The 17,812-nt window shown below is 39.1% G+C and overlaps 2 protein-coding genes across 8 annotated transcripts in view; one reads left to right on the top strand and one right to left on the bottom strand.

Annotated features, from left to right (window-relative positions):
- The window catches only part of Eif2b2 (eukaryotic translation initiation factor 2B subunit beta), a 47,887-nt gene that overhangs the window by 8,594 nt on the left and 21,481 nt on the right, over positions 1–17,812 (top strand). The window contains exon 8 of one of the 2 annotated variants that reach the window (XM_040274798.2): positions 1,599–10,555. The exons of the other annotated variant lie outside the window; for it this stretch is intronic. Coding sequence (XP_040130732.1) covers positions 1,599–1,771 — 173 coding nt within the window. The 3' untranslated portion in view covers positions 1,772–10,555. Of the gene's footprint in view, positions 1–1,598; positions 10,556–17,812 lie in introns of those variants that run through there. 2 annotated transcript variants of the gene reach the window in all.
- Positions 3,504–17,812, bottom strand: part of Mlh3 (mutL homolog 3) — a 33,101-nt gene continuing 18,792 nt past the window's right edge. For 2 of the 6 annotated variants that reach the window (XM_078050560.1, XM_021723787.3), the window contains 6 exons: positions 17,132–17,243; positions 15,321–15,480; positions 10,290–10,313; positions 9,931–10,009; positions 7,506–7,657; positions 3,504–5,959 (listed from right to left, as the gene is read on the bottom strand). In XM_078050560.1, coding sequence (XP_077906686.1) covers positions 5,840–5,959; positions 7,506–7,657; positions 9,931–10,009; positions 10,290–10,313; positions 15,321–15,480; positions 17,132–17,243 — 647 coding nt within the window. In that variant the 3' untranslated portion in view covers positions 3,504–5,839. Of the gene's footprint in view, positions 5,960–7,505; positions 7,658–9,930; positions 10,010–10,044; positions 10,314–15,320; positions 15,481–17,131; positions 17,244–17,812 lie in introns of those variants that run through there. The other 4 variants (XM_078050561.1, XM_078050563.1, XR_005729938.2 and 1 more) reach the window with 4 other exon arrangements.

The raw sequence follows: 17,812 nt of genomic DNA on the forward strand, positions 1-17,812 counted from the left end.
TACCTCAAAGAAAGATTGCCGGGACCCATAGGATTGTACATTTCAGAAATGTGCTTCAAAACCATTTCTCAGAGCAATCCATTGTGACAGTCTTTGGGTTAATGAAAGCCACTGGTCACATGGGTCATCACTGTTAAGTGGCTCTGCAACACTATAAATGTGGAACTCAGAAAGTACATCGGAACTGCTTAGCACATACAGTATAAGACCATTATTGTAAAGGTCACATACTGTCTACCTGGTCTTTGCAAAAGCTCCCTCTATAGATCTACACCTCCCTGACCAAAAAAAAAAGAATATGATATTTGGAAGTGTTTTTTATCTGACCTATTTCTCTCTTTTTTTTGTGTGTGTGGTACTGAGGATTTGAACACAGGGCCTTCCACATGGTAGGCAAGTACTCTATCATTGAGCTATATCCCCAGCCCTTATTCTTTCATTTGCCAAATTGCTGCTCCAGGATATTGTGCAATGGCTAAGCATTTAGTAAAGAGTCTGAGTGTTCAGTCTTTGCACATCGCTCACACAATGGAAGGTAGCCTTTGAACCTCGCTGCACTTCAAATGGCAACCATATGATGTTGCTATTAAATACTGTGCTAAAGAGAAGGATCCTTTAGTTGGTGACACGTCCCCCTCCCCACCACCCCAGGCATGTTACATTTAGAATTAAGACCTGCAAAAGAAAGAAGCTACTCAGTAGTGAAAACACAAAAACTTGATTCCTACAATTCCTAATTTATATATATCATTCTACAATTAAAAGAAAGCTACTGCAATGTTGATTAACAACAATCTTCTGAACATCAGAGCTAACTCCAAATTGCTTTTGGGGGGCAGGAGAGAGGGGCATCACTGGCCATTTCTTGTCTTTATAGTAAACAGCATGTTGCAAGGCCAAGGTCAGGCAAGGTAGCCAAGTCTCCTTTCTTCAGATTGCTGTTCAAGTCACACTAGCTCACTGGCTCAGTTTGTTCACAGGTAAGACACTTAGATCCCACATCGATGATTAGGTCACCTGAACTTCAGGAGAGGTCTCTGGATGAGACTGAGTACACTGTAACAAATGGGCATGGGATCAAGAAGGTTAGAAAAGGGCTGGGGATGTGGCTCAGGCGGTGGTAGCGTGCTTGCCTGGCATGCGTGCAGCCCGGGTTCAATCCTCAGCACCACATACAAAGATGTTGTGTCCGCCGAAAACTAAAAAATAAATTTTAAAAATTATCTCTCTCTTTAAAAACAAAAGAAAAAATAGGTTAGAAAAACCCTAAATCATAACCTCTTTTTTTTCTCCATTTAATATTTTTTAGACATTGATGGACCTTTATTTTGTTCATTTATTTGTATGTGGTGCTGAGAATCGAACCCAGTGCCTCACAAATGCTAGGCAAGCACTCTTACCACTGAGCTACAATTGCAGCTCCTTGTAACCTCTTCTTTAAATGCCCTATGACTTCTGAAGCAATACACTTTGGAGTGACTTACTACTTCTTTGCTAAATGATGAACCAATGAATAAAAAGAGGGGTAGAAGGAAAGAAGGGTAAGGTGCAGATTATGTGCATTTGATTTTCTCAGACTTCCTTCTTTTCCTCTCTAGCTCCACCTCTTTGCTATCTCACTATTGATGAGCAAGTCTGCCAAAAAAGGGCTGGGGATGTGGCTCAAGCGGTAGCGCGCTCGCCTGGCATGCGTGCGGCCCAGGTTCGATCCTCAAGCACCACATACCAACAAAGATGTTGTGCCCGCCGAGAACTAAAAAATAAATATTAAAAAAAATTTTCTCTCTCTCTTTCTCTCTCTCTCTTTAAAAAAAAAATAGGGTGAAAATAGGCATGAAATATGGTGGCAAACACATGCCCATGAGTTCTCTCTGTGAGCCTGCATTGGTTAAGTGTTTGATGAGATGGGTGGCACTTCAGGTGGAAAGCAGGCAGTGAGAATATGGTTCTTTGTGCCAGAAACTGCTCTTCCTCTATTCAGTGAGTTGAGCAGGCCAGCACTGGAAGTTTTGTTGCACTGTTCTGGACTCTCTAGGGGATGCCCAACCACATCTGCTCTTCTTGGTTTGGCTTCCTCAACTGGCATATATCTCTAGAACTTGAACTTGGGCTCCCTTTTTGTTTGCCTTGGTTTTATCAAGTGATGTCCACTTGCTAGAGCCTCTCCACTCTTGCTGCTCCTTGAGCTCCAGACCTGAGCTCAGTTCTATCCTTGCCTGATCCCTCCCATTCTCCACATTCTAGCCTCCTTTAAAGGGTTCTGATACTAGCTCCTGTAGCCAGCTACAGTCTTCTGTCCCAATAACAAAGAGCTAGCTGTGATACCTAAATCTGGAGGAAGTCACCATATTTCATCCTGAGTTTCCTTCTATCTCTCTGACTAAAGCTAAGATTCTTGAAGGCAGAGACAGCCACATGCACCTTTATTTCTCAATAAATTTTGATGAACATTACCGAAAAAGGAACTTTCAATAATGGCCACATTTCACACCTCTTCTCTCAAGTTTTACTCTGAAGTTACTAATGCCTCTACCAACCAGAATATAATCTAAAGTCAAACCACTAAGTCAACAAATTAATGAATTCTTTTTTTTTAAATTTTTAGTTGTAGATGGGCACGATACCTTTATTTTATTTACCTATTTTTATGTGGTGTTAAGGATTGAATCCAGTGCCTCACATGTGCTAGGCAAGTGCTCTACCAATGAGCTACAACCCCAGACCTAATGAATTCTTTTTTTTTAACAAATTATTTTATTTATTTACTTGTGGTGCTGAGGATTGAACCCAGGGCCTTGCAGGTGCGAGGCGAGTGCTCTAATGCTGAGCCATAACCCCAGCCCCTAATTTAATTTATTTTTAATAAATTAAAAATGCATTGCATGGGGACACCATGGGGTAATAATGGGTGGGAGTTTGTAATTTGAAGTCACACAGGCCTGGGTCTGCACTTTGGCTTTTTTACTTAGCTAAGTCCTTAGCAAACTGGTCAATGTCTTTGAGCCTCCGAATTTTGCTATAAAGATGGGAGAATAGTCTTCAAGAGGACTGTGGTAAGCATTAGAAATAGTGTATGCAAGGCTGGAGGTGTAGCTCATTAGTAGCACACACAGTGTGCCTGGGGCCCTGGGTTCAACTCCCAGCACTACATACACAAAAAAAGAAAAGAAAAAAGTAGTATATACAAAGCACTAAGTATGCAAGTCCCAGTAAATGCTAACTATTGTTCTTATTGTTACTAAGGTCAGAAAACTGGGATGCCTCTTTTTGGCTTTCTCATTTACTAGCTGTGTGATCTTAGACAAATCCCCCTCTGTAAAATGGAAAGAATAATACTACCTTATCTCAAAGGTTATCAATAAATTCAAATGAGATTAAGTATATGAAAAGTTATTTTATAAACCTTAAGTACCATAGTTACTATCATGTGTTAGAAAATTTAATGCATCTCTGTTCCTTTGGCATTTGAATTAAAACAAAATAGAAAAAAATAAAACCCAACAGGCAATAAAAATAATTTATTGGAATGGTGGTGCCCTAAAATCCCAGGCAGGATGATCCCAAGTTTAAGGTCAGCCGGAGTAACTTACTGAGACCCTGTTTTAACAAATAAAAAGGGCTGAGGATGTGAATTGGTAGTAGAGTGTTTGCCTACAGGTGTGAGGCCCTGGGTTCTAATCCTAATATAAAATAAATAATTAGATATTTTTAGTTAATAGGCTGTTTTTATGCTGATGCATGCTACTGAGTTTATAAATTAAAATAGGGTATCTCTTATATTGCTCGAGTCAGGCTAGCCAGGAAGACTAGTTACATAGTTTATAGAGAACTTTTTCTAATCCTCTGCTACTATTAAGAAACATACAGCAAAACCTTCTGAATGCCTCCCTCATAATCTTAATTAGAGGTAATTGCTGGGCACAGTGGGGCACATCTGTAATCCCAGTGGCTTGGCGGGCCGAGACAGGAGGATTCCAGGTTCAAAGCCAGCCTCAGCAAAAGTGAGGCGCTAAACAACTCAGTGAGACCCTGTCTCTAAATAAAATACAAAATAGGGAATGTGGCTCAGTGGGTGAGTGCCTCTGAGTTTAATCCCCGGTACCCACCCCCCCAACAAAATAATAAGAGGTAACAGTTTTTCAATCTCACAAATTGCTTTGACCTAAAAAGATTTTTCAAATTCTTGGGACAGGTGGTCTTCACACCGTTCTGGTAAGTGAGGTTGAAGCTCAAGGCCATGTCTCCCCTCTGGACCTACAGCCTTGCAAGTCCTCCGAAATACCCTCCTTTCTAAGGTCATAGTTCTAATTTTATGAAACCCCCTCTTTTACAGTACAATGAAGGCCATTTGTAGACAGTAGTGCCCATTCTTCAGGGTTTCCAATTATATAACTCTATAAGGATCCCCTTGAAAATGAATAAAAGCTTCCTTGCACCTGCTTGAGGCCCAAGCCAATGAAGGCAATACTTTCATTACCAGGATTCACCCTAGTGTTGTTGGCAAAATAAACTTTCTTCCATGAACACACATTTGTTTACTACATTAAAAAATGAGAAAAATTATTTCATTGATATAGGTCAATTTGAGCAGGATGCTCAGGAAATACTGAAGGGAAAATCCTTGTTGCAACATCTTACTAATTGTACAGTGTCCCAGATGCAATAAACTCTATCCAGCTAGTTTTTTGCTTTTTTTACTAGTTGAGTCCTATTAACCACAAATCAAGTCACCTGAAAGGGTGGAGGAAATACAAATTTAAGAGTGGAATAACAAGCATTTGTAGAAAGATTAGTTTTAGTCCCAAGTGAAATCATAAGGCCATTGGATAGGCATAATAATAAAACCAAGACACAATTTAAAAGGGATCAAAAGAACCCTTGTCTCCTGAGGAAAAAAAGTGTGGACTATGTCATGTAAGATTGAAAGAATACATACTGCATTTGATATAACAATTGCTTTCACATAAAGAAACACTTTATGAAGCACAGAAAAATTATATTTTAAAAAACAAGCTCATAGCATTTTTACCATGTTACTGGTTTAGAATATGAACATTCTCTGAGTTCTCAAAATGCAATAAAAAAAACTAACAAAAAACCAGGAACAGAACTTCAAATTTTTCTCTATTCTTTGTCCATGTTTCTCTTTATTAATAGTTTTTTAATCCATAAAATAATTTTATTAAAAGCTCCTTTTTTTTTTTTTTTGCCTGTTTTGCCATACTAGGGATTGAAACCAGGGCCTTACACATGCTAAGCAAGCACCTTCCCCTGAGCTACATCCCCAGCCCTTGACTATAGTTCTGATGGATGACTTCAGGAAGGGATTTACTGAGAGTAGAGAAACTGTAAATCTCTGATTTAGAATATTAAAAAGCAGCGAAGGGAAGTGAAGACTGAAGGAAAGGAGGGACTAACGGAGAAACCAGGGGGCAGTGGAGGAAGGCCGAGTAGGACTAGCTGAAGGGGTTTAGCATCAGCTCAATTTCATAAATGTATATTTGGAGACTGAAAATAAATTACACAAAAAGAAAAACCATACCTCTCAAACACAAGCTAACTCACCAGTCAAATAATTAATCATTAAATTTCATCACTTAAGTAAGTTACAAACAGTACTGTGCCTGGATGCAAATCAATGAACTGTTTTTAGGCTTGATTCCATCTGACTCTTCAGCCAGAGGGCCCACCTGCACCACAGGACTGATGTGAGGGCCCTCTCCAGGCACCAGGGGGACTCAGCCACGGCTGCACTGCTAACTATGGCTCATGCTCTCTGCTCAGAGGCAGTTAGCATCCTTTAAGCCCTTGGGTTCCTCATGGATCCAAAGGTTCATTCTCAAGGGGGCTCACAAGAAGACACAGACTGCAGGCTTTGCCTTGCATCACAGCCTTTTGCTTTTCCAAAGAGACGCCACGCCTCAGCCCTTTTCCGAAGATTAGCAAGATTGGGTTTAACCTGTGGAACAAAGAATAATTCCAATTAGCAATATGAAAAGTCTGGTAGCATGAAAGTATTTGAAAATTACAGTTCTTCAAATCTGTTTAGAATTCTAGTTTCCGGACAAAGATTATAGAGTTCCATAGGATATTGGGACTGCAAACTTTAAATCTAGATTCTTATCTCTTCACCAATGGGGACAAAAATTTTTTTCATTTTTCTTTATTATATGAAACAAAGAGTAAAATCAACTGGCTGAGTCAGGAAAAAAAGAAGAGCCTTTATAACCTTTAGCAGGAAAAATAAACAAAAGATTTTGAAAAGCAGCAACATGGACATAACTATTTGCTCGTGTTCTATTTTTCATTTAAGATTATAATAAGAGGCTGGGATATAGAGCTCAGTTGGTAGAATGCTTGCCTTGCATGCACAAGGTCCTGGGTTCTATCCTCAGCACCAAAATAAATAAATAAATAAGTGGGGCTGGGGTTGTGGCTCAGCAGTAGAGCACTTGCCTTGCACATGTAAGGCACTTGGTTTGATCCTCAGCACCACATAAAAATAAATAAACAAAGCAAGGTATTGTGTCCATCAACAACTAAAAAAATAAAAAAATAATTTAAAAAAAGATTATAACAAGAATAGAGCTAAGTGCCCTGATGCACAACTGTAATCCCAGGGGCTGAGGCAGGAGGATCCTAAGTTTCAGGACAGCTTTGGCAACTTATTGAGACTCTGTCCAAAATAAAACAATAATTTAAAAAACAGGGCTGGGAATATAGCTCAGTTCCCCTGAATTCAATCCCCAGTGCTGGGGAAGAAGATAGAAAATGTTCTTAATTTATGCCACTCTGTGCCTTGATTGCATTATCCACACCATTTTCCATGGCTGCTAGGTAGCCAGGGTCACAGCAATGTAGAGATCTCCTAAAGCCTCATTCCCAGCCTGATAATGATCCTCAGCCACAACTCAAGACATCATTGGAGGGGCTGGGGCTGAGGCTGTGGCTCAGTGGTAGAACGCTTGCCTAGCATGTGTGAGGCACTGGGTTTGATTCCCAGCACCACATATAAGTAAATGAATAAAATAAAGGTCTATACATCTAAAAAAAATATTTAAAAAAAAAGACATCATTGGAAGTGGCTAGCCACAGTCACAGGTCACCATTTCTAGCACATACTATCAAGAAACTGGATATTGCGGCTATATTCTACCAATAGTGAACTTTCTGTATTTCTACCAACCTTCTCTACCTCAAGAAGAATCTCTGCATCTTATCAAACCTAGAGCCATTAGGTAACATATTTCAAGATACACAAATCTATATAGAAGTTAAGCTTAAAAATACAAAGCCATCATGTAGATAATCTAACAGTTTAGTCTAAGTTCCATTTTGAATTTGAGCTGGAAGATGAAATGAGCAAGGCTTTAAATGAAACCTCCAATGCTTGTTTTTCCAAGCTCTCACATTTTGGAAAGGATTAAAACTGATTGCACTTGGATAGCAGGACCTGGAAAATAAAGACAAACTCTCCTTCCTGCTCCTCCTAATCATTAGTATACCTGTTTCTCCTGCTCCAAGTGGTCTAGGTCAGCTAGTGGCAGCATTGAAGGTCTCCCGTGAGCACACTGGAATGGCAGCTGGCACCATGACAGAGCTTCAATAAGCCGATAGCTCTCTTCTAGGCTCAGGCTGTCATTAAATTTGATGGCCCCTAAACAAAAAAGAAACCAGAAGGTTACAGTGTACATGGAAACCAATGTTGACCCTGGGTCAGAGCCAAATATCTGTAAAAAGTAACATTTCCTAGACTTCTTTAATGTGGCTTTCATACTGCTTGGAATTGGCACTAACTGCCAGGGATGAAACTTTACAGCTTCAGGACTGACTGACCTGTCCGTCAGCTTTTCCTTATGGATTGTTTGTCTAATTCCTATAGGAGGCATTTCTTACCTTGTTAGGATTTTGTTTTCAGGGTTTTTCTAAAAGAAGTATTTTTTCCTACTTATGAGTTTGTGGAGTTGAAGTTACCTTGTGTGCAAGGGTTATCCAACAGCCATCTCCGACTGTTTTCTTTCAATGCCCAGTTTTATTTGTTCCTTTTTTCTAATTTCTGTAATAATCTTCCTAATATAAACCCTCATATTATTAGAACCCACCATTTGTTCCTATATTAATTCAATGTCAAAAATATTTATTAAGCTGGGTGCAATGGTACATGCCTGTAATCCCAGTGGCTTGGGAGGCTAAAATAGGAGGATTGTGAGTTCAAAGCCAGCCTCAGCAACGGTGAGGCACTAAGCAACTCAATGAGACCCTGTCTCTAAATAAAATACAAAATAGGGCTGGGGATGTGGTTCAGTAGTCCAATGCCCCTGAGTTCAATCTCTGGTGCCCCGCCCTTACCCCAAAATTTATTAAGTATATACCATGCATTAGGAGTCTTTTGGGGCCGTTTATGGCCAATACATGAGATGAATATTAAATTAATAATTACACAATAATTTAAGTACTATAAAATATAGAATATAAGTATATAACAGGAAGACCAAATCTAGTTTAGGAAGTCAGGGAAGGCTGCCTTGTCAAAATGATATTTAAACTGAGACCTTGGACTAAGAAAGACAACTGATTGAAGAAGGGGCAGAAGAGGTTCCAGGCAGAGGAAAGGCAAGTGCAAAGGCCCTGAGACTGACAGAGGTTTAGCACACAGGAAGAACAAAATCTAAGGAACAGCCTGAAATGTAAAGATCAAGGGGAGCCCAGTGATGTAAGATGATACTAAATAGGTAGACAGGGGTCAGATTATGAAAACCCTTAGTAAAGAATAAACTTTTTATACTAAGAGCAATGGGTAGTCATTATCATATTTTAATTAGAAGAATGGCATACTTAGAGGGATGCTTTTGAAAAGATTCCTCTGGGCATTAATAGCTTGAAGCAGAGCCAGAGTTGGATGTGGAGAACCAAGAGCATTGAAAAGTGGTATATGCCTGTGATCCTAGAGACAAGGGAGGACGACAAGTTCAAGGCCAGCCTGGGCAACTTAGCAAAATCCTGTCTCAAAAACGGCTGGGGAAGTAGCTCAGTGGCAGAGTGCCTCTGGGTTCAGTCCCCTGTACACACCACCCCAAATAGGGGCAATAACGAGGGAGTGAAGGGTGGACAGTGAAGTCAGATCAAATGAGACAGATTTAGGTTACGTTTTGAAGATAGCAATAATGATATTTGATTATCGAGTAGCTATGAGGAATAAGGATAAGATAAAGGAGCAAAAGACTGGAGGATATTTATAGGAGGTAGATTAATGATGGATCACAGGAGGTGAAGAGAGAAGACTGATGGACAGGGATAAAAGGGTCAGTGGATTGGAGACTTCACTGCGGTCAAATGATAGTCACAGGAGATTCTGTAGTTGTCATGATCCCTAAAGTAAGTATCTCCAATACCATTCCACATTTCATTATCTTTGACTGAAGAACCCTCTAATGTGCCTCTAATGCCTTCTGTATCAAGTCTAAAGGGGTTGCTGTGTCCTAGGCTTCTGCTCTCTCTTACCAACCCAATTTCTTGGTGTTCTTTGCACAGCCTGCTTCCTCTCCCTGTGGTAAACTCCCCCTTCCAGGAGATGAACAGAATCCATCACCCTCTGCTCATTCAAAACTCAGCTCCATTTGTGCTTCCTCTAACAGTCACTCCTCCAGCACATGTGCAAATATGTAACAACAAATCCCACTGTTATGCATAATTGTAATGCATTCATTTAAAAGAAGTCACTCCTCTGCTCACGAAAGTCAGTGTTGGCATCATACTTTGTAAAATTTTTTAGGCTTTGCTTTTGTGCACTCAGTTTTTCTTTCTTTTTAAAATCTAAATCATACTCTCTGGGGAGAAGCAGAAACATTCATCTACTTCTTTCTCAGTCACTGCACTGAGGCTAGTGCTCAGCACCTGGATGACTCCACAACTGGCTGTTGAGGCTCTTACCATGGCAGGCTTGGGAGGCCAACACCTTCTGGACGGTCAGTGGCAAAGTCCCCTGGATGCTTCCTGTGGCCTGGAGCAGCTATGTTTTTTTGTTTTTTTTTTTTTTTAAGAGAGAGAGAGAGAGAGAGAGAGAGAGAATTTTAAATATTTATTAGTTTTCGGCAGACACAACATCTTTCTTTGTATGTGGTGCTAAAGATCGAACCCGGGCCAAACCCGGGCCGCACGCATGCCAGGCGAGCGCGCTACCCTTGAGCCACATCCCCAGCCCGCAGCTATATTATTATATGAGAAGGAAATGAGACAATGAAGCCTTTTATGTGTGGCACTCTGTGTGAAACCTCGAGAGAAAAGCTTACCTCCACTTGTTCTTGAACAAATTCCTACAAATCAAAAAAGGAAACCAGGCATTAGTCCACTGTTATATTGTACCAGCCCTTCAGTATTTACAGGTTATCCCAATTTTCTCCTTTAAGACATGCCTTCTGAAGAAGAGAGTTCCAGCAATACAGCACTTAGGTACAGATTTATTTTGTTGTAAGACTGTCTATTTGTATGTGTAATCTTGGCCACAACAAGTGTAATGTTACACACAAGATGAGAATAAATATACAAAAATCATCAACACACTGTGCACTGTCACTTATTTAGATATTACAAGCAGAAATAAATTTACTTCCCGCAGTCTTTTTTGGGAACAATTCCCTTCATGTCAACAAGCTCTTTTTCTAAAGAAGTTTCTCCTCTCCTGGATATCTCTGCCCTTGGGGTGACCTTTTCAACAATTAAGTATCCATACATACTACAAAAGAACTTTAAAGAAATTCAAACCCAGCATTATTTAATGGTACCAATTTGTTTAACCTCTCAAGGAAAGAAAATTGTTGGGAGATTCAGCACATTTAATGATTTCTTTATAAGAAAACTAGATTTCTTTACTCATGGAAATGGCAATGTAAAAATCATCTTCCTAAGATTACAACAGGGTGATTTTCTTTTTAAATCAAACTCAGAACACTTTCTTCTCTCTTTCCTATATATTCTAGTTGACCAAATTTATAAATGAGCACTGTTACCAAGAGCCACATGATAAATACTATATATGAACCACATATTTTCCCAAACAAATCTAAATAGAAAGATGAAACACCCATTTACTAACAAAGCTTGGTATGGATGGAAATCAAACCTAATTTCTTTACTGTTCTCTTTTGTGTATGTATATCTGAGTCTATAAAACATCAATTTGTAAGTCTGATGAGGGGAAGAAGGGTCTAATTCTCAGCTTATTTCCCATTTCAATGGTTCAAGTAATACTGTATAATTTAAATAATGTTTAAAAGCTCATTCAGCAGACTGGAATACAGAGTGTTATAGAACGTATTAAATGTTCTTTCAACTGCTAGGATTCAAAGAGTTACCACCTCAAAACACCAAACTGTTCCAGCTTCTTCCAGAATCAACAAAATCTCGCTTGATCAGTCTGATCAGATTTCAGAAAATCTTGATTATCTGAAACTGTAAGCTTTGTTTCAATTTGAAGTAAACTCTGTAAAAGTAGTCTTTGAAGTCGCTCTAGGAAAAGTTTTTATTATAATTTTCCAGTTACATTTTTAGGGGTTGAAGTACAATACAAGATTCTAACAGATCCTATCTTTTGGATTTAAGACAATTTGGAAATGAGCTCTGTGGAGAAAAGAGGTCTGCTGAGAGCAAAGCAAAGTTTGCCAGATCAAAAGGCAACTGTGGGAAGGGTAGGATCCAGATAGTCCACAAATTGCCTCTTGCTCTTGTACGTCCTCTCACCTGTAGCCTAAATCACACTTGTGTCTCTCCCATCTTAAACAAAACTCCTTCCTCAGCCCTCTGTCCTGCCCTCCACTTCTTGACCTTCCCTAATGGTTAGTTGTCCCACATCTCTCTTTGTCTGTCTAGCCAAAGCTGATGGAAGAATAGTCTACCTGCCTCATTTCTTTCCTTTTGTTCACTCCTGTCCCCCATTCTGTCTTCTGCCCCACTTCATTCTCAAGAGGGGATTCTACAAGATGACCACTGTCCTCAAGTCAGCTAAACCCAACTTCTCAGGCTTTGTTTTATAGAAGTTGCTTACAACTTCTCTTCATTTTGGCAATGTTACTTTTTCTGGATTTCTTCCTTCCTTAATCATTTTCATCCATCTCTTTTCAGCAATCACTTTCCAGACCCTTGCCAAACATACACACTGTGATGCTGGTGTTCCTTTTGCTCTCTCCATTTTTTGCTCTTCCAGTTCTCCCTGGACAATCACTTCCTTTCTCTAGACCCTTCTCCAGTCTCTGATATTGCCAAAATGTACAAGCTCTTGACTACAGCCCAGATTTCTCTTCCAAGTGCTAGCTCTGTAGGTCAGCCCACCCGCTGGGTGTCCCCTGAGGTCACATTCAGTGTGTCCACACCAAGATCATAATCCAACTCCTAGCCAGATGTGCTTCCCTTCTCTATTCCTGTGTCTGTTAATAACACCTCCATCCTTCTGTCCCCAGGTTAGAACCCTTGGAATCCCTGGTAATATGTTTTCTCCTTCATCACCAGGTCTTATTGATTCTACCTACCAAATTAGGTCTCTCAAATATGTCCCTCCTTTCCATTGGCTGACTTAGTCAAATCCTCATCCTCTCCTATTTGACCAAGTGCAATCGCCCCTCAATGGCTCTCACTGCCTCAGATCTCCTCCAGATCAACCTATCACAGAACTTAGCCACTAAATCTATCTTCTACTTTTTATTTTAGAGATCAGTGAAGTCACTCAGATTACTAGGCAAATGGACTGATTTGCCTGTGCTCCAAATAGAAAGTGCTAGAGAAAAAGGAACAGAAAATCATAAGGAAAAAATAACTAGCAGATTTGAAAAAAGAACCAAACAAAACTTCTGGAAATAAAAAAAAAAATAGTAGTTGAAGTAAAAAGACTCAGTGTATAAATATATAATTAAAAGCAAATGAAGACAGACTTTAGTTCACTGGAAGACATACAAGGAAATTTCCCAGAATGTACTAGAGATAAAGCAATGGGAAATGTGAAAGAGTCTGAAACATGGAGACTACACAGATAAGATCCAGCAGATTTCTTACAGGAGTGGGGGCAAGGGGTGCGGAGCAGCAATACTGGAAGCAACAATGATGTACACTTTCCACACTGAAGAAGCAGATGAATCTCAAATCTATACTAATACATCATAATGAAACTGCAAAACACCAAAGATAAATACAAAAATCCAAAAGCGGGGCTGGGGTTGTGGCTCAGTGGTAGAGCGCTCGCCTAGCACACATGAGGAACTGGATTCCATCCTCAGCACCATATAAAAGAAAATCTAAGAAGCAACCAGGGGGAAATCAGATTACCCACAGAGTAGTGATAATTAGACTGACTGAATTTCAGCAGCAAAAAAAAAAAAAAAAGAAAGTCAAAAGTAATGGAATATTTCCAAAATATTAAAGGATAAATGGTGATATTTTCAGCTAGGCAATCTCGCAAGTATGAAAGCAAAATAAAGAATTTTCAAAGACAGCTTATAATTCATGGATTCTTAACAAAATAACTTTTAAAAGATTTATTTTGGTAAAAAGAAAACCACTCAGAAGGAATAAGTAGGATATAGGAGGCAACAGCAAGCAAAGACTCTGATAAATATTTTGGTTAATTTCAGTGTTATAGAATTCATGATCATTTAAGTCTTAAAAACAAGGTGGAAATAAAATATTAAACAAAAACATGGAAGATGAGAAGGGAATGATGGAAGATAAAGGGAATGTTTATACACAGTTTAAGAAGAGGACAGAGAAAAAATTACCTTTAAAATTTGCTAACTATGCATGTAAAAATTCAAGACTAGTCTCTAAAAGGATATGAATGGATCATCTAACTTCTAAATCAGTAGAGAAAAAAGGGAAAGCTATAATGGAAAACAAGATGGCTGGGGAAGCAACAAAACAAAATAAATTATATTTGTTGTAAAAACAATAAAATAAAGTAAGAAGTAATGGTCCTTCCTAACACCTCCAGGGCCACATTCCAGCTGTGGCTTCTGAACCTCTGCTAAAACATATAAATAGAGTAACCATATTTAAAAATACAATCTCAAATGTATCTTTTTTTTTGGTACTGGGGATTGAAATCAGGGGCACTTGACCACTGAACTACATCCTCAGTCCTATTTTATATTTATTTAGAGACAGGGTCTCACTCAGTTGCTTAACACCTTGCTTTTTGCTGAGGCTGGCTTTGAATTCACAATCCTCTTGTCTAAACCTCCCATGCCACTAGGTACAGGTATATGCCACCATGCCCACCTCAAATATATCTTTTATTTTTTTTTTTCCTCTGCAGTACTGGAAAGGTCTCACACACATTATGCAAGTGCTCTATTACTGAGCTACATTCCTGGCCCTTTTTATTTTGAAAGAGTCTTGCTAAATTGCTCAAGCTGGCCTTGAACTCGTGATCCTGGTGCCTCAGCTTCACAAGCAGCAGGCATTAAAGATGTGTGCCACTGTGCCTGGTTCAAATGTATTTAACTCTACTGCTTAAAATTCCTCATCGGCTGACCAGAGGATGAAACACAAGTACCCATATAAAAAGCTAAATTCCTTTATGATTCATCTTGGTAACCTACCTACCTTCATCTACTCCTAACACTCCCCCATATATATCTTAATTGGAGCTATATCTGTTAATAGTTCCGCCCATATAGATCTGTTTTAAGTCTTTGACATTGGTTCTCTGTCAAGAATGCTTTTCTCTCCTCTTCTGTATCTGGAAGATTCTATCTTTCTACAAAACCTTTCTTAAGAAAACTGTATTTTGCCAGGTGTGGTAGCAAATACCTATAATTCCAGTGACTCAGAAGGCTGAAGCAGGAGGATCACAAGTTTGAGGTCAGCCTCAGCAATTCAGCAAGGCCCTAAGTAACTTAGCAAGTCTCTGTCTCAAATAAAAAACAACAAAGGGCTAGAGATGTGGCTCAATGGTTAAGCACCTCTGGGTTCAATCCATTGTTTAAAAAAAAAAAACAGAAAGAAAGAAAAGGAAGAAAAGAAGGAAGGAAGAGGGAGGAAAGAAAACAAAACAGACTTTTTGTGGCAATTTCCTTCACTTCCCCTCCCTGGGCACGGTAATCATTTTGTACTTCCATAACACTTTTTGAACAAATCTCTACTAGCCAAATTTCATTGTACTATAATTATCTAAATCTTCCTCCTTACTTTGAGCCAATGCACCTTTGAATTTCTAGCACCTTGCAAACTGCTAGCAAACTCAGTAAATGCATGTTAAAATACCGAAAAATATAGAGATTCTCCACAAAATTTGAGGTTTCACTCAGCAGTCTCCTCAACAATGGAAGCTGTCTCACCTCCACAATACTCTTGGTCACAGTAGATCTTCCTCTTCGAAGTTCACTGGCTTCTCTTTCCACAAAACAGAGTGGTACTTTTCCCACAAGGACCAGAGAATTACTAGTGTCTGGAAAGATAAATTCAAGGCCCAGATCTTCCAGATTTTTTTGGTAATACCTAAAGAAATAGCCTCAAATGTAAACGTTTTACTTCACTGACATTTCAGTTCTAGTTCCAAGTACCTGATAGTTTCTTAAAAATTGCCATAAGCGGGCTGGGGAATGTGGCTCAAGTGGTAGTGTGCTCGCCTGGCATGCGTGCGGCCCGGGTTCGATCCTCAACACCACATACAAACAAAGATGTTGTGTCCGCCGAAAAAATTTAAAATAAATAAATAAATATTTTTAAAAATTGCCATAAGCTTTAAAAGCTATATTGTTTTCCCCATACTTATATGTTTGTTTGGGATTTTATTCTCAAATTTCCTATTTGAACTACAGTAGTTCCCTTCTTATCCACATTTCCTCTTTCCAAGATTTCAGTTACTTGTGGGCAGCCATGATACAAAAATATTAAATGGAAAATTCCAAAAAAAAATAATTAAAAAAATTTTTAGGTGCTGGGGGCTGCACCTAGGGCTTTTCACATGCTAAGCATGTGCTCTATCACTGACTACCTTTCCAGCACAAGTTTTAAACTGTATGCCATTCTCAGTAGCATAGGAAGATCTCATGCTGTCCCACAAAATCATCCTTGTGTCCCACACATCCATGTGCTGTATGCACCACGCACCTGACAGTCATTTAGCAGCCATCTCAGTTATCAGATTAACTGTCTCGGGATTTTGTTATTGGTTCCAAGTGGCCCCTAGTTTACTTAATAATGACCCCAAAACACAATAGTCATGATACAAACAAAGGAGACACTAGAGCATGAAATATGGAAAGATAGATTAACTCTGACATGTATGGCCATGCTTTGGGGCACATAGGAAAAACAATATATGCAGGTTCAGTACTATCCATGTTTTCAAGAATCCACTGGGGGTCCTGGAACATATCCTTGACACTAAGATAATCAATTTGTCTCAAAATCTTGTTCCTAAGTTTTTATTCTTCACTGGGGAACAGTGCTAACTTCTTGTTGAAGGCACAAGATAAGGTCTGAAAATGCTCTGAATCAGCATTAAAGCAGGGGGGGTAATTAACAGCCAGAAAATGACAAGTTCTGATTAACAGGGGACATAAATAAAGGAATCTGCCTTGAGTATAAATTATGCCCAGGGAGAAAGATGTATTGGCAGCACCAGATTCCCAAACTTGAACTAAATTGATAGACAATCATATTTTTCATTTTTAACAACTTGTGCTGTCCAAAAGCGGGGAAATGTCCTATCTTGTGACTCACTATATGATTTCTCCCTTCTTGCATCTCAGTGTTTTACTTTCTTCCTAATATGATTATGGTAATGAAAAATCTAGAATGAATCAAGACAAAGCAGAATGGAAGCAATTACTGCACTTACTTTGCCTTCAGAAACAGCAGAGCACACACACTGTTCTAAGCCAACTCCTGGAAAAAATTACAAGGGCAACTCTATCCTATACTCAACAGCTGTGACACAGTGGAAAGAATGGCATCTGGAGTCAGAACTGCCATGCTTGCTCTGCCACTTTATAATCGTTATGACCGTGGACAAGCCATCATGTGAACTTCTCTTGGTCTCAGTTTCCTCTTCTGAACATGGAACAATAGTCATGTTTAATACCTCACAGAATTATTGTGAGAATTTATATTATCAACAACACATCTTCATGGTGATACTAACCATAGGAGTCTCCTTTGTGCCTCTGTCACTGTTATCTCTAGTGGAGGAATTATAGTGGAAGATAGTAATTTTTTTCGACCACAGCCATGTGGTTGTTGCTTCTCATAGGAATCTATTAGAAGAAAAATAAACGGATTAAGAGTAAGAAGGGAAATCTATGTTTAGATAAAAATGAAGCATGGTAAGGTACAGCCATGACATAAGTGCTCTAGTCCTTAGTAATATGTTTACAATGTTCAGTTCAGGACTTTGGATTTCCATTATTAAAGTCAAACTAGGAAATATACAGTCAGTTTACTCATTTGAGTAGTATTTTCCAAAAGTAAGGAGTATAAGATTTAATTTTCACATTCAAACAAACAATTCAATGTTCCTGTAGATGATATATGTGAGGGTGTTTTTGTTTTTGTTCCTAGGAATTGAACTCAGGGGCACTTTACCACAGAGCTACATCCCTAATCCTTTTTATTTTTTGAATCAGGGTCTCTCTAAATTGCTGAGAGCCTCACTAAATTACTGAGGCTGTCCTCAAATTTTCGATCCCCCCTGCCTCAGCCTAATGAGTCATTGGCATTATAGGTGCTTCACTACACCTGGCAGTAAATGTGATTTAAATAACAGAGCTGCATAATGTAGATTCCTGGGCAAATATATGGGTTTGCCATCCTATAGCTCAAGAAG

This window comes from Ictidomys tridecemlineatus, chromosome 5 (genome assembly GCF_052094955.1).
Source record: "Ictidomys tridecemlineatus isolate mIctTri1 chromosome 5, mIctTri1.hap1, whole genome shotgun sequence".
NCBI lineage: Eukaryota > Metazoa > Chordata > Mammalia > Rodentia > Sciuridae > Ictidomys > Ictidomys tridecemlineatus.